General features: G+C 41.6%; 2 protein-coding genes across 6 annotated transcripts in view; both read left to right on the top strand.

Annotated features, from left to right (window-relative positions):
* trip4 (thyroid hormone receptor interactor 4) overlaps nucleotides 1–5895 on the top strand; it is an 84981-nt gene extending 79086 nt beyond the window's left edge. Inside the window, exon 13 of one of the 2 annotated variants that reach the window (XM_019886913.1) lies at nucleotides 4435–5895. In XM_019886913.1, coding sequence (XP_019742472.1) covers nucleotides 4435–4499 — 65 coding nt within the window. In that variant the 3' untranslated portion in view covers nucleotides 4500–5895. Of the gene's footprint in view, nucleotides 1–115; nucleotides 385–4434 lie in introns of those variants that run through there. The other variant, XM_019886912.1, reaches the window with a different exon arrangement.
* Nucleotides 5896–21011: 15116 nt separating this feature from the next.
* znf609b (zinc finger protein 609b) overlaps nucleotides 21012–25420 on the top strand; it is an 87811-nt gene continuing 83402 nt past the window's right edge. For 2 of the 4 annotated variants that reach the window (XM_019886719.1, XM_019886716.1), the window contains exon 1: nucleotides 21013–21661. The gene's annotated coding sequence lies outside the window, so the exon portion shown is untranslated. Of the gene's footprint in view, nucleotides 21662–25420 lie in introns of all 4 variants that reach the window. The other 2 variants (XM_019886718.1, XM_019886717.1) reach the window with 2 other exon arrangements.

Raw genomic sequence — 25420 nt, 5'->3', positions numbered from 1 at the left:
AGCAAATATGTTACACGGTGTTACGGTGTCTGAATGAGCATCTGTGTTCAAGAGCTTGTTGTACCGTCTTGATGATGGAGACAACCTGTGCTCTTTTTATGGCCTCCTTATCTAGCAAACTCCAAGCAGTGCAGCAATCAATGGGAAATTATCTCGGGCAATCGATGGGCCAGCCTTTTATACTTCACCCTGTCTCCTGCTCTCCTGCTGTCTTCCCGAGCCTCTCTCCTCCACACCTCAATCTCTTTGTCCCTTGGCCGCTTCAGAACCATTAACGATATTCATCCTCACAGGCGGACTGACCTTGCTTGTAAGGTAGCTGAATACTGTACGTTCATGAAACCGGTAAAGTGCTCCCTCTCCAAGTGATGATGTTCATATTTATTGAAGGTTTATGTGCACGGTTTTATTGCAATGTAAAAAAAAAGAATGCGGTCTTATTATAGTTGAGTATTTATGTATATTACTGCAAACAATATTAAAGGTGCTTGCTTATTTTGGGTGATCTCTGATTCTACAGTGCCATTTTGTCTTGTTTGTTTTTAGAGCTCACAAGACCTTTGTATTTTGTGGCTCTGGGTGCAGTTGTACAGAGAAATCAATTCACCTTGACTGAAGAAACTACATGTCACCGTAACCTTCACAATCTGAATCACGACTCATCTCGAATAACCTTTACATGAAATGATGCGACTGAATCTGTTGAACTGATCTCAATAAAATGTCAATATTGTACTATAATTTGATCAAAACAATGAAAAACATTTCCCAAAAGCAAATTGCCAGTTAGGAGACAGACAATGCCAGATACCCCCGAAACCAATGGTTAGCATTGTCAATCCAATACTGTAAATCAAAACATTAGTTTAGAGCAGTGTTTTTCAATCTTTTTAGCTAGCTGGTATGGAAGAGTACTACACGATTACTCTGCCAAGTGATAGACCGCACAGGCATACATATTGGATCATTTCTCACGGCTGGTGTGCCGCGGCACAGGGTTTGAAAAACAGTGGTTTAGAGTCTAGATGTAATTCACCGTCATACAAAAAAATGTCATAAGGTGGCAAAACATTTTTTTACTTAAAAGTACTACATAGTTCCAGGATATCCTCAGATTATAATTTTTGGTTTGTTTTTTGTTTTTTTACTCTATCCACGCATTGCTCTTGCTTGTGTCATACATGATGTTCATCAAATTGGATTTAAAATATACCTGGGCAGTTTAACCGGTTTTACATTTACATTTCATGAATTTAGCATTTCTTTCGAAGCTATAGAATTCTTGAAACGTTTCTAGACATATATAGAAGCAATGGGCAAAAAAAAAAAAAAAAAAACCCTTACCTGATTAATTCTCATGCCGCAGCCCATCGTTTTTATTTTTCTTCTTGGTTTATGTGCTGATTTGCTCCATTGCAGAAATGTCATGTATGCATACATACCTTGAGTTCTTTTATAATAGAGTGGCTCTCTTGAGTTAATGAGCTCTTAACATCTAATATTTATTGCCTCTCAAATACATGAGTAGAATGATACTCATGCGTATCGTTCTAGATTTGAGTCAGCCTTTTTTTTTTTTTTTTTTTGGCATTTTGTCATATTTCAGTGAGCTATTTCCACAGCTCAGCAGCTCTTCGTGGTAACAAACCACTTTGACTGACAGCCATTCACAAGTTTTGGAAATGGTGAGCAAACAGCACTTCTCTCAGGCAACTTGTTCATTCCGCCCCTACCCACTGAGTCGGGCCATAACTTGACAACATGAAGGGGGATAGCACAAGTGAGAATCACCACCCTTGCCCCATGCAATTTTTTCCCTTGGGTCAGCCACGGCGAAAACAGCCAGCTAATGTCAGTGTTGGACAACACAATGGCTGTGTTTCACAGTGATGCACACGACAGTTATCGGACCGGACACTTAACCCCGGAGCCAAGACAGCTGATCCAAAATCCAGCAGCAGTGGTTATTTACTCGGCAGTAATGCGCATACTTTTCAGCAGCAACCTCATAAAATCTATGTTCCTCCCGACAAATGTTCTCAAAGTGATAGTAACATTTTATAACCATCGCAAATTGACAAAACAATGTAAGGCTACTGTTTTATAGTGTTTAAATGTCAATGTGCTAAACAGTTTGAGCAGGTGCACTTAACATATGCTCGGTGATGATATCCTGGTCTATTCATTCTTGACATAGACAGGATGATTAGCCCACATATAGACCGTCCCGCTAATGTATGAATTGCATTTAGGTATCACCTTTCCGCTATGTATTGCTTACTGCTGTTAGAAATCATTTACTGTCATGGCTCAATCCATTGTTGATTTGTCGATTGTCTTGTTTTCCCCAAATTCTCTGAATAGCAGCTTCACAAGATACTTGTGAAGACTTAAGTGTTTTTTTACAATCTGCTTTTTTTTTTTTTTTAGAATGATGACCGGGTCATAGTTTTACGGCATTTCGCGAACTAGCCAAATCCCCAGAAGTTTTCATTCCATTTTTTTTTTAATTGCACTCATTATTCAGATTATTGCAGGGGAAATAACAGATTGCTCCCCAAGTGCAGTATGTGTGTAACCACTCTGTGTGCTCACTTGACTACGAATGTCCTGCTATAATTGTTGATTAGAAGGAAAGCATTTCACTGTACAAAACAAAACTGCAGAAAAATGGCCATCAACTACACACAATTATACTTGGCGAGACAACGTAATTTCCTGACGACAAAATGAACCTGATTACAATCCGCAACAGCTAAATTTAACCATAAAACAACATTCATACATACATTGGTCCACTCCCTCTTCATAGCCATGTGTCTCTGCATTATAACATGAGATATTTGCCAAGAGGCCACACAGGTGGATTTTTTTCAACTTTCAACCTATTTCCAATACACCAGTTGATGTTTTTCCCCCAAACAGTGGCACATGCAGCTAGTTGCGCAGTGGCATCCCAGAACCTTTCTCAGTCACTCTTGTCATCATACGAGGCCAAGTCGCCGACGCGCTTTGTCAGGCCGCACTGCACAAAAGTCATGCAGTCTTTAGAAAGGCATTTGTTAAGTGTTTGGTAGACGTAGGAGATGTCACTCCGTGGCCAGAAATGCTTTCTTCCGTGGCTATCCGTTAGCGGCTGTCGACACTTGCCAGCGAACGTGGAAATTGGTTGCCAAACAAAAAACAGAAGGACCGGGGTCGCACTGCAGAGATGGCTGTATTTATGGCACACGATCCCTATGCTCGTTGAACTCAACTCCTCATGCCTATTTTTGCTCTCCTGTATCTTCCATATTTGTTCCTACACAATCGTGTACCGCTAGGCTCACAGACTTTCGCATTTCAGGCCGTTCGCAAGCGCACTGCACTCGCAAATAGCTGATGAATATTCAGTGTGAGGGTGGACTCAGGACAATTTTATTCGACCACATTGAAAGGGTAGGTCATTTGATTAATTGGTCTATTGATGGTTCGAAGCTGTAAATGCAAATTTACTTACTATATGTTTTCCTGTCATCCATATGCATTAAAACATTGAAGGTTGATCGATGGAAGTACAGTATGCGAAAAGCTAATTTCCAGTCGAACAGCCGGTGTGTTTTAATACAAATTTGAAGTGTGAACACAGTTAAATGAAAGCGTTTTCATGCATTTTCAAGCAAGTGTGGTTTCGATTGATTTACTTTAACGCAATAGTCTGAAAAATATAAGTGTGTGTTGCTTTTCTCTGGAGTCTAACACAAAAACGCTCCATTAATAAGCTGTAGCCAAGAGTAGCAGAGAAAAAAGCCTTACCGGACCCTTGGTGGGAAACCATCTGCTTTATTGGCACAGCATTTTGTTCTTTGTTGAAGCGTGGCATTTAAAAGCATATCAAGTCTCTAACATTTAATCCCTGATAATTACCAACGTTAGTTGTCAGTCACACCATGGCAAACAATCTAACATTTTTTTTCATGTTAAGAAGATCTTGATATTAGTTCAATTTAAGATGCTATAAGGCTTGGAAACATTCCAAGGTTCAACCGGTGGATTAGTTTATCAATTTCTTTTTTATGTATGTATTTATTTTTCCAGCTCAGGGAGAGTGTTTTTCAATTTGTGATAGGAACCACTTTCTTTGTCTTTCTGGTGTATGTTACCACTGGGTGTACTGGACATCTTTATAACCAGATTAAAGGACACTTTATTTTGCCGCCAACAAAGGCTGTATTCTAATCTCTTTCAGCCACGGATTAAAGAGTCTCGTTGGCCTTTTAGCTCTCTCTTACTCTTCTTGGTGCTCCGCTCTCTACCGTGTCTACCCAAGGCCGCCTCTAATCAGCGGGCCTTGAGCTCTCAGAAAGGTCACCCTGTCCCTTTGATGGTGTTTTGATTCATCTCTTCCTCTCCCCTTCCTCCCGCCCTTCCCTTTCACCCCCTTTTCTCTTACAGGGAAGTTGGAGAGTCACTACCACCAGGGTGCCAAAAAGGGGCTGGTCGCGTCGGCCGCAGAGTGACGTCTCAAAACGAGTGGAAAGAGGAAGAAGAAACCAACTGATGGGCCACAATCCACAAGTCTGTCTCACCACCGGTTGTATTCAGAGTCTTAGCAGTGTGTTTGAATGGCGGGTAAAGCTCACAATCCTTCCGAATAGCTTTTATTTTCAAACATGAAAATGTGGTGGGCACATTGCACATTCTATTCAAAATCCAAACAATAAAAATGGTTCGTGTGTTACTCCTTTACAGAAAATGAAGAAAAGGGAATGCGCAAAAAATCATCGGTGTCTGCATGTTCTTTCCAAATTTACGATGTCAACTGAAAAAAAAATCTTTCAAATATAAATGAAAAGCTGAGAAGTATTGAATATCTGCCAGTGTGAGTGCAGCGTGAGTGCACAGATCGAAAAGATTCGACGTAAGCTTTGACATCATCGAAACACACTGATGGGTGTCCTGTGTATGCTCAAACAACGCAAAGAAACACAGGAAATTGCTTCTTCGTTTTGTGCTCGTAAACAGTCACAAAACTGCGTTACTGCCTTCAGAATTGAGCGGTTAAGGCTGCACTGCAGAGCCAGCCTAAAAACTGCTCAGGAATTGCGGACTGTACTAAACTCATGCTCATGGGCACAAATGGCAATTCGCTGGTGCCAGAAGGTGGTTGCCAACCCCGCAACACAGAAGTTAATTCAGTGATTCACAGGAAAAGCACAACCTTCCAAGCATTTGTCAGTGTGTATACAATACATGATTGAGCCGGTGAAAAATATAAGCAAGACACTTGTTTTTTTTTTTTTTTAACGTCCCTTATCTTCACTTTCTGTAAAGGAAGATTATTATTCTGAATGTAACTGTATGCTTAATTGAATAGCAGAAATGCTGAACTTTTTTTTCCCCCCGATACTTTTGTCTCCCTTTATTATCCACGAGGGGATTTATAAAGTATCTTTAGCTACGATGTTTTAAGGAGACTGTAGTAGAGCAACTACTGGTGGCTCGAGAAATGCGGCGACCCCTCCTTTTCATATGCAGCCTGTCATTACCCTCCAAACACCTAAGGCCACGTTTAGACCGACAATAGTTTGGGAAGTACAAACACAGCCCACTCATTTATTTCAGACAGAGAGACAATTACTTCGGCACAGTAGGGGTGATTATGCGGAGGGCTTTGGCGAGAGAGCCAAGGTCATCCGAGCACAATCCAAATGGCTTACATTTCTTTCCCACAGTGCAGTAATGTACGGCAAGCCTTAATCACGTCCCTTTGTTTGCCCATTCGAGGTATAAAAGCTTGCATTGTGTGAAGGGCAGTTTGGATCATTTTGTTGTTCACTTGAGCCACAGTGGAAGCGATCCTCACAGCCAGGATCGCTTTCGTTCCGAAGAGAATAAACCACACTGTGAGAAACACTCCGACTCATGCGCTTATTGTTCAGTCTGGAATCCTTCATTGGTATTTTCCCTCGTTGTCATACGTGTGCCAACATGTCCCACCTAAGCTAACTTGTGAATATTTTGTGACATGTTCAGTCTAAACACAGCCTCGCGGCAGGTTTATCATGCTCTTCTATCGCCCGGGGCACATCTGTCACAACAGTTGTCGTATTTTTCTGATTTCCTCACGTGTATTTATCTTGGTAGGAGACGTATGTAAACCACAGCAGATGTAGGTATGTACGATATGCATTTTTTAAAATCTATACATGAGTAGTCAATACATGAGCATTAATAAACTTCTAATTTAGGAAAGGAAAACATAAACTAACCGAATAATAGAATGATATTTGGCTTCTCGTCAGTGTTTCTTGGTAACAAGTGTGCAAAACCTACGGCAAGGGTGTCAAAATAATTTTTGTCGCGGGCCACTTTGGGGTTACGTCTTACCTCGGAGGGCCGTTACGACAGTGAAACTAAATAAATGTTTGTATATTATTACTTGTACACAACAAATTGATGCATTACCAGTTTTGAAATCAGTCAAATCAACTATAATCATTTGTTCAATTATTGTTTGAGTGAGTGTTAACGGTAACAAAATTATTGCAAAATCTCAATGTTATTTATTACACATGACAATTTGACATTTTGGTGCAGATTTTAGCGAGGATCATGGAAGTTGACACATATCATTTGCTTTTGCAGGCCAATTAAAATGATGTGGCGGACCGGATCTGGCCCCCAGGCCTTGAGTTTGACACCTGTGACCTACAGTATCAAAGCATTAGCATCCAACCTGATATATTAATCTTATCATATATTATGTTAACAGAATACTGAACTCCATTTGCTCCCTGTCTTTGAACATTTGAACAGAAACGTTTCACATTCTCAGGATATTTGGTATATGGAAGAGCCTTTTAGTTTTAAATGACAGGCAACTTTCATCTTGGGTTTGTTTGCACGACAGTTGGCTAATTTTCGATGAACATCCTGTGCATTTGCAACTTCCTTGTGCAAATCGACCACAGCCCACTAATAATGCTGTAGTTTTCCTGCCAGGCCAGTAGGTGGCAGTGTAACTATTGCTGTTGGAATGTAACACTGCAGAGAAAAGAATAAAACAGAATTTCTGATTCGCTGACGCCAAATGTTCACTTCATGCTCCTTTCTGACCAGACGTGAAATATTGCACTTGTTTCACATGCGTTTGTATGTGGGGGTGAGGACACTGGAGTTGCGTTGAGTGGGCAAGGAGAGGGGCTCTCCTCCTCGAACAGAAGAAAAAAAAAATTACACATTGTTAGTCAGTCTGGTGACTGGTGATTGTGTTGTCTGCTAAATGCTATCTTGGTTGACGGTTCAACAGTTGTAAACAATTCAGTCCACTCACAAGATACTCCAACTTCCTTGCTACCAATTCACCCTCTGCTCCTTTTTTTGTCTCGGTCCCGGCCGGTAATGCTCGGTCCCACAGATCGCAGTGATAATGTCCTACATTATGTATATTTCACCAGTAGTATCTGTGTGTGTGTGTTTAAAACGTTATTGCGCTGCTTCTCTGCTTGTTCTGTGTATGAGTGTGACATAGTAAGTGCATTATCGATGCGATGCTGACGCGACGCCGATTTTTTTGCTTGTTTGTTTGTATTTTTTTTGAAACATCAGACATGCAGTTACGCTACCAGACATAGGTAAGTGAAGACCAGAATGCTTTTTTTTTAAAAACAGATCTGCAAAACAACAACGATGAATTTGACCTTAGATATTCTTTTGTTTTCTTGTCATCACTTTGCTGTCCAGTGTGGAATTAATTGAAACATAGCTTTGAGAACAAATTCCATTTTTACTTTCTTTGAAAGAAATGTTAATCTAATCTTCCCATTTGGGTTCATGTTTTTCTATCTGGCTCGAGAGGACTAGTGCCTCACCAGTCATGAACCTCACCGCATGTCACCGATACGTGCAAATTAGTCAAACAATCTAAACACTGTTAAAATGACGCACTATATCATCGAGACCATGTTGTCTTTCTTTTGTGTATATATGTGAAGAATGTTCCTGGAAAGGATCATCTAGCATTTTGGCAAGTTGTTTTACTATTAATGGTTTATTGAAACGGTATATAAATAATTCAAGTAGTTTCAATAATGTATTCTAAATTGACTTGCACTGGCCACTCACTGGTTTATTTATTTATTACACCTTGATATTTTGAGGTTAAGACAATACAAGCTTATCTTGATGAAGTAAAATGAAATACAGAAGTCCTTGTACAATAATTGCGGCAGATATTCAAATGATTTCTGTTACATGAATGGAATGGGGACTAAAAATATATGGCTGATTCTGTGAGTCGTTTTAGACAAAGGTTTCCAAAGTCTGGTCAAACCAGATAGACGAATGGACTGGTTTTGCGTTGATATTACAGAAACTCTCATTTGTCTAGTCTGTGTACGTCTTGTCACGAGGAGTTGGTAGGATCCGCGCTGTTCATATTGCATGTGACCCACACCACCGCGTTGGCTGACTTGCTTGGGTTGCTCGGTTCCAGCGTGAGGAGGGGATGCCAGGCTGCCGCGGTCGTCTGGATATGGCCCGTCCACACGCGATTGAGGCTCCCACTTGGACAAAAGCCAATATGTATTGTTTCTTGCTTGTTACTGATATGACTTCAATCCACCACAGAAATACTGAGCAAAAGTCAAGCACGACAGCAAAATAGGCTGTTTGCCACAGACGTTAGAAGATTTGGCTCACTTTACATGGGCACAACAGTTTTGTGGCTTCTCCCAGAAATACATGTTCCTTATGAATGGCAAGTCGTTTGAAGAAGGAAATAAACAGCCCTTGCAGTGGCCTAGAATGATTCTATGAAAGCATTTTCCCGACTTGTTGATGTTTCCTTGTGATCCACATGAAGTCAATCTCATTGGACTCAAACTGTAGTAATCATTCAGTCAAAACGTTTTAATGTGCGTTTTGAAGACCTTTGTTACGTCAAAGTCCGCAGTGAGGTGTTTTTTTTTTGGTTTTTTTTTTTGGGGCGCAATGTCGGGTGTCAACATTTTACCTGCTCTTGCGAGGTGGTTTCCTTCCCAGCTTGTTGAGTGGCACTCCCGACTAAGCCTCTTCTTGAGGGCATACAGTATTTCATCATAGGGAGTGAATCACCCACAGCCACACAAACGCACGCTTGTTCTGGGTTGATGCGTTTCTCACTGTGCTTGGCATTGTAATTCGCTGTTGATTATCTCCCATTTACTCTTGTTTGAGTTGCAGATTAGCTACAACTCCTTGCTCCACGGTATTCAACATCCAAACGCAAAACACAGGCCCTCCCAGTAATCTCCCTCCAAAGAGTCTCCTTTGTGAAGTTTCTCCCATAGAATTTTTTTTTTCCTCCGCTGCAGAGGCTGCTTAAGAATTTCCTAAATTCAACCCCCAGTGAATGAACGATGACAGCTCCTTGCCCTGTGGGTGGCCTTTTCTTCTGTCCCCCACATCAGGGGCATTCCTCTGGATGAGAGCAGACATCCAAGTTCACATAAACAAGGCCTCTGTGCTGCTCAGCGGAACAATTAAGCACATGCTTTCTCACTGGGTCTTTTCTGAGCACATAGCGTAAGCTCATGTGCTGTTGGTTTTTCACGCACAAAGGATAATATGGGCCACTTCATGTAGAACTAATACAGAGTAAAGTGGAATAGATTGACTACCATGGGATCAATGCGACCGTCCTAAACATTTGCAAATCTCATATCACATCAGAGCCCGACGGAGTAACAGTAATGTTATTGCACATTAAAGTACTATAGATGTACCCTTGAGTTGAAAGTTTGAATTCTTTTTACTTAGCCGCATGTGTTACCTTCACGTCATGTGCGAATGTGCTACCCTGCTATTCTTTTTTTGATTCAACTGAATCCTTCTGGCATGAATAAGGCAGGTTAACATGCAGGGGGCTCTTTGGAAAATGTTCTTATCGTCCTGGTTGCCACCATGTTTCGATTCTGTCCACTACACCGTATTTATTCTTGAGGCGGGCTTTTACAAGTCGCCTGGTGTAATTTCCTGGAGCGGAGCCTTTTGTGTGTTCACTGAGAGGCTGATTGAACTAAGAGCACCGGGTGTCCCATCCCCCACCCCCGCAGGCAGGCAGGGAGGGGGGGAGGGATTTGGATTTGGAGCTCTTTGGGAGAGGTGCTGGCAGGCAGTCAGGCAGCGGAACAATACGAACTGGAGACCTCTTTTGGCTCATCCGTCTCATAATATGCCACAGAGGGATGGGCATACAAAGGAAATATTTAGGGAAGGAAATTGTCCCTCTTTGGTTCACTGATGATAGAGTGACAACATGAGCAGAATTATTCATACCCCAGCCTAATGTTGAGTGACTCTCGAGTGAGAAGTGAATTTCTATCTGATGAATCTTTTTAGCCGCAAGTGTTACATGGGAAGAAGAAGCCGTTCTGGATCTGTAATTGTCTTCGTAAACAATCATTTCTAAATCTATTAAATTTGATGTTTTGCATAATTTATTCGCTGGCCACAATATGTTTCTTCAGTGGGCTTCTTCTGGCAACATTGTATTCAGAGATTGCTGTGTTAAATAGCAACCTCTTTTTTTATTATTAATACATTGATACATTGATAATGATTTACACCCTTATGGGACAATTGAGGGGGAACACAGTGTTTTGCACCATTCGGAAGAATCCACTACATGTTAACAAAATCTACAGTGTCTTTCCTGCGTTCAATTTCGATCAGTATATGTGGTGTTTGATATGAATGATTACCAATAATTTCGGGACATAAAACATCAATCCATTCTCCAGACCAGTTATCAAGTCAAGTCAAGTACAACTTTATTGTCAAATACAGCACAGATTAAATTTCCTCCCTCTTAAACAGACAACAAGAGGAGTCGCTGCGGGTGCCCGCGCCACCATCAAAAGAACACTTAACATAAAAATAAATTATCCGGAGTTAATCCCTGACTCAGGTTGAAGTTGATCCTTGACTCAGGTTGAAAAGCGAACTAGACTCTGGACTGGTCGGTAGTCAGTCGCAGGAAGCAAACATTCTCACTCACATACATACTCTCACTGAACTCACCGAGATCAGGCCATTACAACATCAGTGTCCAAAATCTTCATCTTGAACCCAGCACTTTCCAGCTAAGAGAGGCGTTCAACTGTCTTATACTCAAAATTCATTGATGTGAGCCAAAGTGAAAGTATTTTGGAAACGTACAGACTGTAAATCAGATATCCGAACATCCACTGCGATTGCCTGATCTTCTGGGGGGGGGTTGTCCTCATCTGCCACTGCAATGTCGGGTGTCAACATTTTACCTGCTCTTGCGAGGTGGTTTCCTTCCCAGCTTGTTGAGTGGCACTCCCGACTAAGCCTCTTCTTGAGGGCATACAGTATTTCATCATAGGGAGTGAATCACCCACAGCCACACAAACGCACGCTTGTTCTGGGTTGATGCGTTTCTCACTGTGCTTGGCATTGTAATTCGCTGTTGATTATCTCCCATTTACTCTTGTTTGAGTTGCAGATTAGCTACAACTCCTTGCTCCACGGTATTCAACATCCAAACGCAAAACACAGGCCCTCCCAGTAATCTCCCTCCAAAGAGTCTCCTTTGTGAAGTTTCTCCCATAGAATTTTTTTTTTCCTCCGCTGCAGAGGCTGCTTAAGAATTTCCTAAATTCAACCCCCAGTGAATGAACGATGACAGCTCCTTGCCCTGTGGGTGGCCTTTTCTTCTGTCCCCCACATCAGGGGCATTCCTCTGGATGAGAGCAGACATCCAAGTTCACATAAACAAGGCCTCTGTGCTGCTCAGCGGAACAATTAAGCACATGCTTTCTCACTGGGTCTTTTCTGAGCACATAGCGTAAGCTCATGTGCTGTTGGTTTTTCACGCACAAAGGATAATATGGGCCACTTCATGTAGAACTAATACAGAGTAAAGTGGAATAGATTGACTACCATGGGATCAATGCGACCGTCCTAAACATTTGCAAATCTCATATCACATCAGAGCCCGACGGAGTAACAGTAATGTTATTGCACATTAAAGTACTATAGATGTACCCTTGAGTTGAAAGTTTGAATTCTTTTTACTTAGCCGCATGTGTTACCTTCACGTCATGTGCGAATGTGCTACCCTGCTATTCTTTTTTTGATTCAACTGAATCCTTCTGGCATGAATAAGGCAGGTTAACATGCAGGGGGCTCTTTGGAAAATGTTCTTATCGTCCTGGTTGCCACCATGTTTCGATTCTGTCCACTACACCGTATTTATTCTTGAGGCCGGCTTTTACAAGTCGCCTGGTGTAATTTCCTGGAGCGGAGCCTTTTGTGTGTTCACTGAGAGGCTGATTGAACTAAGAGCACCGGGTGTCCCATCCCCCACCCCCGCAGGCAGGCAGGGAGGGGGGGAGGGATTTGGATTTGGAGCTCTTTGGGAGAGGTGCTGGCAGGCAGTCAGGCAGCGGAACAATACGAACTGGAGACCTCTTTTGGCTCATCCGTCTCATAATATGCCACAGAGGGATGGGCATACAAAGGAAATATTTAGGGAAGGAAATTGTCCCTCTTTGGTTCACTGATGATAGAGTGACAACATGAGCAGAATTATTCATACCCGAGCCTAATGTTGAGTGACTCTCGAGTGAGAAGTGAATTTCTATCTGATGAATCTTTTTAGCCGCAAGTGTTACATGGGAAGAAGAAGCCATTCTGGATCTGTAATTGTCTTAGTAAACAATCATTTCTAAATCTATTAAATTTGATGTTTTGCATAATTTATTCGCTGGCCACAATATGTTTCTTCAGTGGGCTTCTTCTGGCAACATTGTATTCAGAGATTGCTGTGTTAAATAGCAACCTCTTTTTTTTATTATTAATACATTGATACATTGATAATGATTTACACCCTTATGGGACAATTGAGGGGGAACACAGTGTTTTGCACCATTCGGAAGAATCCACTACATGTTAACAAAATCTATAGTGTCTTTCCTGCGTTCAATTTCGATCAGTATATGTGGTGTTTGATATGAATGATTACCAATAATTTCGGGACATAAAACATCAATCCATTCTCCAGACCAGTTATCAAGTCAAGTCAAGTACAACTTTATTGTCAAATACAGCACAGATTAAATTTCCTCCCTCTTAAACAGACAACAAGAGGAGTCGCTGCGGGTGCCCGCGCCACCATCAAAAGAACACTTAACATAAAAATAAATTATCCGGAGTTAATCCCTGACTCAGGTTGAAGTTGATCCTTGACTCAGGTTGAAAAGCGAACTAGACTCTGGACTGGTCGGTAGTCAGTCGCAGGAAGCAAACATTCTCACTCACATACATACTCTCACTGAACTCACCGAGATCAGGCCATTACAACATCAGTGTCCAAAATCTTCATCTTGAACCCAGCACTTTCCAGCTAAGAGAGGCGTTCAACTGTCTTATACTCAAAATTCATTGATGTGAGCCAAAGTGAAAGTATTTTGGAAACGTACAGACTGTAAATCAGATATCCGAACATCCACTGCGATTGCCTGATCTTCTTTGCAATGTTCAATTGTCTTCCGCAGAGCTGCAGAGCGCCGCACAATTCAACCATTCTCACGAGTCGAGTATTGCTTTGCCTAGACCAGAGGTCTCGCTTGGGCCCCATCTGGGAGGGGAAGCACATGTACATTTGAATGCGGTTGTCCCTCAAGGCAATTTAAGACACGGATGTGGCTTCTTTTCTCTCCTTATGAGGATCTGTTAGCTCTCAATAGCCAGCCAACATAGATGGGAACATTAGATCTTTTTGGCGGCTTATTCTCATCAGTGGAAACCAATGTTCAATTAAAAATGGATTTGCCATTACAAATAGCTTACATCTAACTGCATTTTTAAAGAGGTGCTGCCAAGAGATTGATTTGGTCCGCAACCCTTTTGACCTCGCTGAATGAGGTGCGACCTATAACAACGCGTGGTCGGGTGTTATCCCCCCCCCCCCACCCACACACACGTATACAAAAAAGATCCAGCCAAGAGCCATTCATACGTTTGTTTAACAGAGTGAGAGCCGAGTCACATCCACACGTTTTAAACAAATAGAAACACCCACAGGTCTTGTAACACGATCCGCGATAAAGAGACTCCTCTGAGCTCGACATTAGGATCTAATGTGTGTCCACATGGGCCCCTCCCAAGGGTGTCTCCTGCTCAGCGTTTCAACACCCCACAAGATAGTTCAGATGATAGTTTGCCTTCAAGGCCTTCTCTGTCAGGAGGGCTGAGCGTCTGAACACAGTGATTTGTCAAGCTTTAGTCTCTTGAATATGTAAAAGACCTCCTTCCTGGCTGCTGTTTTCTTACCAGACAGGAACTGGAGCAGATTCGTAACAAGATTAGTCTGGATTACCACTGGCCTATTGCGATCTGATGGGCGATAAATGCAACGCCATGTTTGCCACAAGCTCTGCCAATGTGGTCGACCGTTATGTGTAACCATAAAGAGCGATTTGGCAACTAATGTTTTGTAACAACCGCCACCAAAACGCTTTCTCTCTTTCTAATTGGGTCAAAATGGAAGCCAGGCCAGTACAAATACAGCGCGCAGCGAAAATGGTCATTATCTAAGCAGACGATCCTGCGTATGTTCAGCGAGTGGCAAAAATGTTGTTGACAGATAAGAGTGTAATAACAAACGACAAGTGTGGTTTTGTTCAACTTCAACTTCCAGTGCCCAGCAGTTTGAAGCTTTTGTTTTATAATCTGCTCAATTTACTGTCATTCTTGATTTTGGGCTATTTTGATGAACACGTGTCACAACTAAAAAAAACACTATTAAAACACCTTGGAATTGTTTTAAATGGTGAAATAAAATGCAGACTGTAACGATTATCTATGACACACCATCACACGTATTTCCTTCCGACCAGACTTCCTTCATTCGTACCACTTCCCTCATTTCTCTAGAATGCCCTTATTATTTTGTTTCAACCTGCCTTTTGACTTGACAGATATCCCTCAGTATTATTCCCCCTGTTGAGTTTGCCTTGGCATTTATTTTCGGAACGACGGTAAAAGCACGGTGATCTCAATTTATCATGAGAAGCACATGAGGGTCACTACCTAATTTCGCTCCGATCGATCAAATAGATTGTGGCGACATCCCTCTCACTATCATAAATATGAACATGCTGCTGGTGCTGGCGTTGTCATTAAGGTTAAACCCTCCGGGAGCCATCAGTCTTTGTCCTCTTCCATCCCCAGAGCTCCACTCCATAGAAGAGAGGACGGCGTAAGTGAATAACAACAAAGAGGTGGCGATCAACAGAAATCGGCCCTCCACCTATCAATCAGGGAAGGGAGGATCAATTGGGTTTGGTGAGCCACTTGAAATCATCTATAATTACGCTGCAGTGTCGCCCATCATGAGCTGCCTGGCTGGCTGCAGTGCGCCAAATGTGCGGCAGTGTTTGACACAGACCTTTAATTGGGAGTATGTGCCGGCGAACACGACTGTTTTCGATCTCTCCGAGAGCTTTACGGCGTCTTTTAGAGAGTAATGGAAAGATGATCGCGCGCGAATCAAGCCAGCCCTTGTGAGATTCCACATGGCTGGCTGATTAGGTCTTTGGAGCTGATGGAAAACACATGTCCTCCACATCGCCTGTACGCTTCACTTTGTAGTCGGCGTGACTCTTCGAAAGAGCCTCGGAGGGCCGGCCACCACCACAAATGTGTCCCCTGCAGTCCTGCCGGCCGCTGACTGTTACTTAGCCCTCCATTGGAGGCTGCCAATTCCCCCGGGAAGGCAAGAGTGTGCCTGCCAGCAGGAATGCATTTGAGGCAATCGAGCAAGATGGAGGATGGTGAGGAGCTTCTGCTGCTGCTTCCCCCTCTGTGTGAAAATGAGTCCATTAATTCAACCCCCGCCACCCCCATTCCTCCTCCTCCTCCCCATCCTTTTTCCCAGTCCTCTCTGTGCCTGTTGTCTGTGTTTGTTAGCAAGATGATTCCCTCTGTCATGTCAAAGGCAACATTATCATATTCTTGTTGCCTGGGAAACCAGTGCTGAGAGAGACAACGACTTAAAGCCTCACTGGTGTGTTTGAAGCTGCTGGAACATGAAAGGTTATTCATGGTGTTGCCAGAATTGGAGGACTGACATATTTGAAAGGCTCTTATTCAGAGAAGATCAGCGTTTCATGAGAAACTCCCTCTTGGATTTGCTTCAATTAGATCTGCTGTGCTAATATTAAACCAAAGGTTCGGGGAGGCAAAATGGTATATTTGTCCGATAAAATAAATGAAAATACCTGTGTCGTGGTCGGGTGTTATGAGTGAATATATATATATATATATACATATATATATTTTTTTTTTCTTTTCCAGTCACTATGCAAGGGGGGGGGGTCCTTTGTTCCAATGGCGGCAACAAGATGAATTTGTCCACAATTCGGAACATGCTGTAGTCTATCACAATCCCCCTCTTTAGCACACTAGGTAAGACTTAATGACAGTATTTGTATCTACCACGCGATGATGTCATCTTATGCCGCTGTGCACACTGTGCTCCATTTGTAATTACAAAATCCCAGTGACAGTCAACAAAAAAGAGTTTACGGTATTAATAGAAAACACTCATGAAAAACAGTAAGAATCGTGGTACCTGAGCATGCCTTCTTGTGCTGCGTAAAGGCGAAATGCTGTATTGTCGTGTTATATGGAGTAGAACGATGTTGCCTTTCGTCCAAATTCCCATGTTAAGTTATTCTTCAATCGACAATATGAACAAATGGTTTCCTTTTTCATATAATCAGTTTTAATTCATTAAATCCACATCATGAATAGCAGCTAAGTGTATTTTCTTGTCTAGAAACATGTTCAGTCGGGCAATTTCAAACACAAATATACATTTCAGTTGCATGAATAGGTTGGATGGTCATTTCGCAATGCGACTTTGTTGTTGGTTTTTTTTTTTTTTTTATGTACCGTAATGCAGTTTTGAAAACATTTATTCTGCACATCTCAAAATTCATAATCTGAACTCAGTACTGTATTATGGAAACAAATAACATATTGGCCACACCTCCTGGCTGATGTACGTGCAACAAAAACATTTGTTTTGGCTTTGCTTTGCTGTGTAGCACTATGAATACTATAGCTGTGTCTAATTTTCTCTCCAGGCACTTAAGAAATTGCCTGCTATTTTGTTGATAAAAATTGGCTATGCGCTGCTTTAATGCGGTTCCCGCCAGACTTCTGTGAAACGTGTTCTCGATCACCTAAGCACTCACTTCATTACGGTGTTTCGCAATTACAAGCAGTGAGCATGGCTTCTTCGTCATTCCTTCATGAGAACAACAACTCGTCAGTGTATTTTATTCACCACCATGGAGGCGATGATTAATGACTGTGGAGCTACTCCGCAACGTGTGTCGCTGCACTAATAGCCAGCCAAAGCTCGATGCTAACTAGCTGGTTTTGCATAGGTAACATCCAGCTTGCCTACTTTCCGCAGGTGGATCATGCAAGCACATTTTGTCAAATTACACACGTTTGTCCACCCCAGTAAAGCTTTTTGGGGCAGTCTTTGTGGTTAAATTATTACAAATACTTAAAAATCTATAAAAATTCTAAAACCGTTCCGCTATTAAATGTGTTTTCATGAGGTGCAAATTGCACATTTTGACTCACCAACTACGATCCGGAAACACTTATTTCGAGCCTTGATATTTATATTTTGTATATTTCAAATTGATTATTATTCCTAATCTGCCCTTGTTTTTTTCTCCAGCACACCTGTGACCCTTATAAATGGATTAGAAATGGATGGATAATAATAGTAATGATAATAATAATAATAAGAAGAAGAAGAAGAATGTGTAATATCGCAATATATTTAATAATACATAATGTAATATTTATCAGAATGTCCTGATCACATTTTCTCTGACCCAAATCCGAGTCATCTGATTTTGAGGATCTGCCAATGCCGAGTCCCGTTCCAATATCTTGGCCAAGTATTAAGGAGGAAAGAAGACGGCATGCAAATTATCTTCATTTGTAAAACTATCCCAACATGATGCATTTCATAGAGAAAGTGGAGCAGAGATTTGAACCAAGTAAAACATTTTAATATTTCTTTTTTTCGACACATCAGGTTTGAAGATTTAAGATTTAAGATATCCTTTATTTGTCCCACACTTTTTGAAGTAGCGTATAAAATTAGTCTTGTTAAATGCAGCTCTGTCCTCCAACCATGCGAAATGGTCAATGGCACACATTGCAAGTCGACCTTTCGCTTTCCATATTTCCATACTGTGTAAAGCACAGGTGTCAAACTCAAGGCCCGGGGCCCAGATTTGGCCCGCCACATCATTTTATGTGGCCTGCAAAAGCAAATCAAGCATGTCCAATTCCATAATGCTTCCTAAAGTCTGAACCAAAATTCCAAATTGTCATATGTAATCCACAATAACAGTCATTATTCTTGACTGATTTTAAAAGTAGTTATTCATCAATTTGTTGTGCGCTGTGCATGTAATATGTGGAGGTGATTAAACATGTATATGGTTTCCCAAATTCATCACGGCCCTCCAAGGCAAACCGTAACTACAATGTGGCCTGCGACAAAGATAATTTTGACACCCCTGGTGTAAAGTGTCGACATTACCATTGTTACATGATGCATGCTTCACGTTAGCTTCCCGCGACAACTACCTGGGCGTACTTCCCACTGGCTTTTTTTTTTGTGTGTGTGTTTTCGTTTTTGGCAGTATGTATGAACACTTCATTTCCGCATTCACAGAGGCGTGCTAACTTCCGGTCTAACGCACAGTGACTGCATCAAACTCTACTCAAATATAACCGCAGTCTACTGAAATGGCGTGAGGTTACCGTAAATGACGTGTTACCTTATTAAATGCTCCAGTTATCCAAGTGTCGGCAAAGCGCTCAAAGCACCATACCTCATTTAATGACCCATTTGCTCTGTCACAGTACGTGCAGGTCCGTGTGAACAGATGCTTATTTTGACACCCTCAACTCAACTTTGTTTATAGAGCACAAAAACAAGCACAAAACAGAATAGAAAGCCTTTAGTGTCGCATTCTATGGTTCAGATGCAACAAAAATTGAGCTTATAAAAACACAAACAACAACCAATAATAAAATAATATTGACAAACATGTACAGTACTACTAACTGCAGGATGAGGATAAATGTTCTTGCAAAGCTTTGTGACGGAGCGGCCGATTTCATCGCCTTGCTATAGCCGCAGTGAGAGAGCATGTAGCTTCGTAACTCGCCGGGTATCCAAACAAGGAAATACAAGGAGAAAAAGAGACAGATTACCTCCATTGAGTCGTTGTTGCATTTGTTAAAGTGTGTCTCAGAATGTACAGGTAAAAACGTTCAATCTCCTTTGTAGTACCGGCTCACTGGTGAACGTTTTCAAATAAAAAGCTGAACATATTGCCCGGCACGCCACAGAGTTGGCAGGAGGAGCTATGCCTTTGTCTTTAAAAAGTCACTTCTTTGAATGACATTTCCACCTTGCAAAACACCAGCGTTGAGCTGTTGAATAAAACTATTACAAAGACCGACGTTAACACAATTTTAAAGGTAAATATCTTTGGACTGATGTCTCAGCCAGTCGCTCACAACACTTTTGAGTTCATTGTCACTTTCAAACTTTGTGCCAACTACTGTGAACTGCTGAGGCAGGTTACGAAAGACAAAGAACAAACACAGGGGTAATCACTCAGGAGTCATCTTGCATCATGACAACGCAAGGCCTCACAGAGCAGCCCAAACATCAACGAGCTGGGCTGAGAACTGCTCCCTCATCCCCCTTACAGCACAGACCTTGCCCCTTCAGACTTTCACCTGTTTGGTCCCTTAAAAAGCGTTCACGAGAGGCACCAAGTTTGAAAGTGACAAAGTCAAAAGTGTTGTGAGCCACTAGCTGAGACATCAGTCCAAAGATTTTTACGCTGAGGGAATATGGAAGCTTGTGCACAGATGGGACAAGTGTGTGACAATGCCGGGAGACTACGTTGGGAAAAAAAAGTCCCTATACTGAAAAATTCACCTTATTTTTTGAATGACCCTCGTACAAAAAAATACAAATATTTCAAAACCCGATGTGCTAGAAAAAGGAAGACATTTTTTCCAAAATACATTGAGGGAAACATAAAGCCATATCTGACTCAAATTTTCTGTTGAACAGTGTCATTAGCCAGTCCCTCAATGATCGAGTTTCAACCACAAGATGTCTTTAATTCCAGCATGTCAATCTTAATCAAGTCATCTGTTGAAAGGTAAATTACTGTCAGTGTTCCTTCTCCCTTCTTCAACTGACACTTAACACATGCAAACTGCGTCCTTTCACCTATTATTATTATTATTAACCAATTAATTTCTTTCCCAATTGCTCAAATGAAATGGAACAGTTTGTTTCCTGGTGGTGCTGATGGAGACCACAATGTGTCTTACCACCCGGAAGTACACGTAAATTCACGAAAAGTTATCAGCTGAAACGGATTCTGAATAATTTATATTAGAATTTTAATCACTAAACTTGAATAAATGGATTGAAGAACTGAATCTGAATTTCATGCGTTGAATTTGCATTGAGATCACATTTTTTTCCCCAGACTTTGTGTCACATGATCATAATGAAGACGCTGATTGGACAAAGAGGCGATCTAAGTTGTGCAATCGATTGCTCATCCTCAAGTTACCCAATACCCACATGTTCTTCACACGACCTGAATTTGCTGAGATCAACTAAAACCCAGTTTCTCCCGAAACGCAGTGAATTGAAAATTTGAATTTTTAACTCATAAAACTGCATGTGAAAAGTCGAGCAAACTGAATCTGTGTGGAAAAGATTAGAATTTGTATTTGTAATACTGAACAGGAAAAAAAATATATACAGAATGTAATTTTCAGTGAGGAATTCAAATTCAGATTCATTTTTTGAAAGTAATTTTTAAAATTAAACAATGCAAATTCAATTTCTGCAATTCAGATTCATTTTTAACGCCGATTCGTCGTCTGGTGGCACACATTTCAGCCCATAAAATGTGCTTTTGTTTCTTAATTGCTGTGTGATTTGTGATCCCTCTTCTTTCAATGATCCACTTCGTGTGTTCCATCGGTTCAATCCGCGTGGAGTTTGTGTCCAGGTGTTCTAAGCGCCTCCCTCTTCTGCTGCTGCTGCTGCTGCTGCTGCTTGGCTACATTGTATCAGTTCCCACACGGAGAGCCACCGCCGCCGCGCTGTTTCACGCACAATCGGCGAATACGGAGGAATTAACCTGAGTGGAAAGCTATTCGCTGTGGGATTACATTGGCCGAGGGTCGCGGGAGAGGAGCGGGCTTGTTATTGGGTCTACCGGCTGCACCTCGAACATGTCCTCTTCCTCCCCCCCCGGGCTCGATCGTCTTCGTTGTTGACGCGAACGTTATCTCCGCTTGAGATGGCACAAGTCCAGTGAATCGCTGGCCTCCCTTCCTCTCCTGTGGTGGATGTCTTTGGGGATTGCGCCGCCACTGCTGTCGCCTGCTCCAGTCGTTCTCGAGCTGCTGGTGCAATTCGAAAGCCGTTATTCTGACTTGTACTTTTTCTTTTTTTTGGACGGAGTAGCCGTCACCATGGAAAAACGAGGACCCGGAATACGCATGGCGAGCTAAGTCAGTAAGTTGATCCCCCTTTATTGTTGTTATGACTCTTTGGATGTTTATCGTTAGCCCGAGGTTGGCTAGCTGGGGAGCAGATAGCCAACACAGCATGCCGCAGAGACGAAGCTAATGTAGCCCAGGCTGAGCTCATTGTTTCAGTCTACTCGTCAGATCAGCTTATCGCAAGCAGCCGAACTCCCCGTGAGCCTCTGGGGCTTCAGCTCATCTAAACAACATGGAAAAGTACGAAAAATATTCACGTCCTACCGACGAACGATCAACCTCACATCGGTGGAGTACTTAAAGTGCTGTATATCGAGTAAACAATTCGCATATCATCTGACGTGATTGGCCGAATAAAGGCACGCCACTAAAGTGGAAAGGATTAGGGGTTAGGATCAAAGTACTGCACCTCGTGTCTGACACACAGGACTCCTAATGAACTCATGCAACTTCCGAAATACAGTGCACCAGGTACCCCAGGGGGTCCTCAGGGGGGAGTTCTCACGAGCATCCCGAAGGGAAAGCATGTTGTGAAAGGTGTCACTGTTGAGGGTATTTCCCATTTGCTTGCGTAAGTTGCTGTCAACAAGAGTAGGTGCAGTGTTTCAGTTTGGTACCAAATCTTGGAGGAGCACTCTCAGGAGATGACACCATGGTTACCAGCTTTCCATCGAAAGCAGATTGCCTGCATGCAGTTTGCTGTAGCAAATGGTTTGTTTATAAGTTGTCTGCTTTACTCCAAGCACACAGCCATTAGTTAAACAAATATGGCTGCTCCCGTGTCATTTGGGAAGCTGGTATTTCGGTGTGCTTTCTAAGCGGCTAATCATCTTGAGGCCTGCCAAACAGTCTTTCAAGTTGAGGAGTCAATCTGAGGTTGTCCATGTCAGATACAATCGAGGCTCCAGGAAATACTTTTACTTAAAAAGGGGGTGTGGCCCTTGGGTAAAGCCTGTCTGAGGCAGAACTATGTGTAAAACGTCTGTTGTGGTCACAAAACCGGTTTGTAATGTGTTCGGTCAATCAAGTTCTTGTCAGTCTACCATTTGCATTATAAATGCTTGCCAACAGTTAATTCTACCGCAATTGTATTTTGATAATTGTTTACCTTAATCAAGCAAAGGACATACTCAGTTGAATAAATAATATGGAAATAATTGTCTTTGGAGGGAGGGCTCATTTGATTATGAACTAGCTAAGTTCAAGGAACAATATTCATCAGGAGTAACCATTATGTTGAGTTTAGTGTTTTCCATCATTTTCACATTGAACCTCAGAGAGTTACGACAAGAGTTGTTTCCGAAAGAGAATGCCAGGAATCTTTGTTGCTCTGTGGACATTATACCTGTACTGATCAAGGTGTAACAGAAAGATACACTAAACCCGCTTACTTGAGGGATAGATGCTTATTGATATGTGTATTCCGAAATGGTACTGACAGAAGGTTGGAAGAGCTCTTTTATAAATCCAATAGGTACTGACACAAGATTTTGCATCAATGAGTTCTGTGTCAACAAGCAGAGCAATATGTTGGCTCACTCAATTTTTAAAGGGGGCTTAGTTTTTTTTGTTCTACCACTTTGTGCTTTGAGTAGTCGCTTTAACACAGACATGTTTTATTTGTATTTTTCATTCAATCAATTAATGCTAAGTTTTTATCAAATGCTACCGTTCTGTTTGGCTCACATTATGTTTTTGAATGGTCCAAAGTGTGACCTCTAATTAGCATCAAAGGTGTCTTCAAAGTTGTAATCTGTCGGTCTATTTAAAGAGTGACAAATAGTCATTGTGCTGCTTGGTGTGTACCACACTAAACATGGACTCTAGCAAGCAAGGGCGAAAGTTGTCTCAGTTTAGAAAGAAAATTAAATACAAGCACTGAAAGGTAAAGGCTATAAGATGTTCTCTAAGCAGCTTTTTGTTCTTATGACTACAGTTGCACGTATTACATATACAGCACTGAAAAGCCGGGCTCCCATTCAGTTGAATGGTCTGCTGAGGCATGGGCTGCTGGTACATTTTTACAACAAGCTCTGCTATTTTATCAACTGGTAAATTTTGAAATGATAAATATGGGCACACAATGTTCTAAAACCCGAAACATGCGTATTATCAGTGTATACTTGACAGCGAACATGGAAGTGGACTTCTTGCGTCTATCATAGGTTGTCTCGGCAGCAGCGGCTGCGTGTCCTTCCTTCCTCTAAGCTTCCTTAAGATGATTGCCATTGGCTGGATTTAGGTGTCGATCAGCGGCGAATTTGAAAGGAGCTATGTGGTTGGTTGAACTGAATTTAACATAAGATTGGCCAGGTCACGTGACTGATATCGTCCTCATTTCGATGTTAATCGGTCGAATGCTCAGAACTCGATTTAGATACCAAAAAGATATATTGCGCGGCCCTACCCAACACACAGAGCTAAAAATACTTGAGAATGGCTCAGAGCAAAGCTTTGGACTATTCTGAAGTGGCCTTAATCTGAATCCTATTGAACATCTCTGGAAGGAGCTGAAACATACCATCTGGGGAAAGTACCATTCAAACCTGAGACACCTGCAGCAGTTTGCTCATGAAGAGTGGGCCAAAGTACCTGCTGACAGGTGCAGAAGTCAAATTGAAACTCCCAAAACTTGTTTGATTGTAGTGATTGCCACACAAGGTTGTGCAATAACCTATCAGAGAACCATCATTTTTGTCCAATCTTGTATGTTTTTTTGTTTTTTTTTTTTTTTGCAGAATGATTCTCTTGAGGCACAATTCAAAAGCAACATCTGACGTTCACTGGTTAATTTTCATCAAATTTTATTCTTATTTTTGTCAGATTATAATTATTTCCGTGACCACTGTGGGTTTTTCTTTTGTTAAGAGGATCACTAATAATTGTTTCCTCAGAGGTATGTCATAGCAGAGTGACACGTTTCAAACTTCCTATTTCAACAAAGAATCGAGACATGGGTCATTCAAATTCAGTGTCAGTGTGTGATCCTGAGCGATCGCAGCTCATACAAGAACACAAAGCTGTTCCACCTCAGTTGAAGGGTCCCCAAAAGCTATCAAAATTTACGCGCCATAGCAGCTTTATGAGACCATTGTTAAGTTGTGTGAAAAAAAAAAAAAAGACTGCATGGTCACTTTGTGGTCTTTGTCTAATCTGTTTTTTATGATTTGATCTCAGTATACACTTGGAATATTAGCTCTTGATGCATTCTACATTGTTTCTTGACTTGGCTAATGCAGTCTTCTTTTTGGCACATCAATATCATATGTGACAACACAGAAGTACAACCATATTATATAAGTATTACAAATATGGAATGCTATAATAAATATTCACACCCCTAGTTGAGATGTGTTAAATGCCTTAGAAATGATCCAACAGTAACTGTCTTGCGCACCTTTTTCTTATTTATTTCTTTTCCTACTCATTTCCCACAACAATCACGTCATGTTAGACTCAAACGTCATCACTAACGTTGAGATGCGTTTTGGACCAAGCTAAACTAAGTTTGCTATTAACTTGCGCCATTTGCAAAATGAATACAATATAATGTGTTCTAACTAGTGATGGCAGTCTATATTAGATTAGGCCAAACAAAAAAGAGTGTGTGTTTCCGGTAACATGAAATTTCAGCATAGGGTCGGTAGGTCGGACAAAGTTTTTTTTTTTTAAATCTTTTTTTCCCCCATCAAAAATGTAAACAAAATAACCATAAAACATAAAACAAGACATTGAACCCGCCGCTCGGCGGCCGGCGACGCCCCCAACCAAT

The sequence above is a fragment of the Hippocampus comes genome, unplaced genomic scaffold (assembly GCF_001891065.2).
Source record: "Hippocampus comes isolate QL1 unplaced genomic scaffold, H_comes_QL1_v1.1 scaffold261, whole genome shotgun sequence".
Taxonomy (NCBI): domain Eukaryota; kingdom Metazoa; phylum Chordata; class Actinopteri; order Syngnathiformes; family Syngnathidae; genus Hippocampus; species Hippocampus comes.
This window is presented reverse-complemented; position numbering and strand designations above follow the sequence as displayed.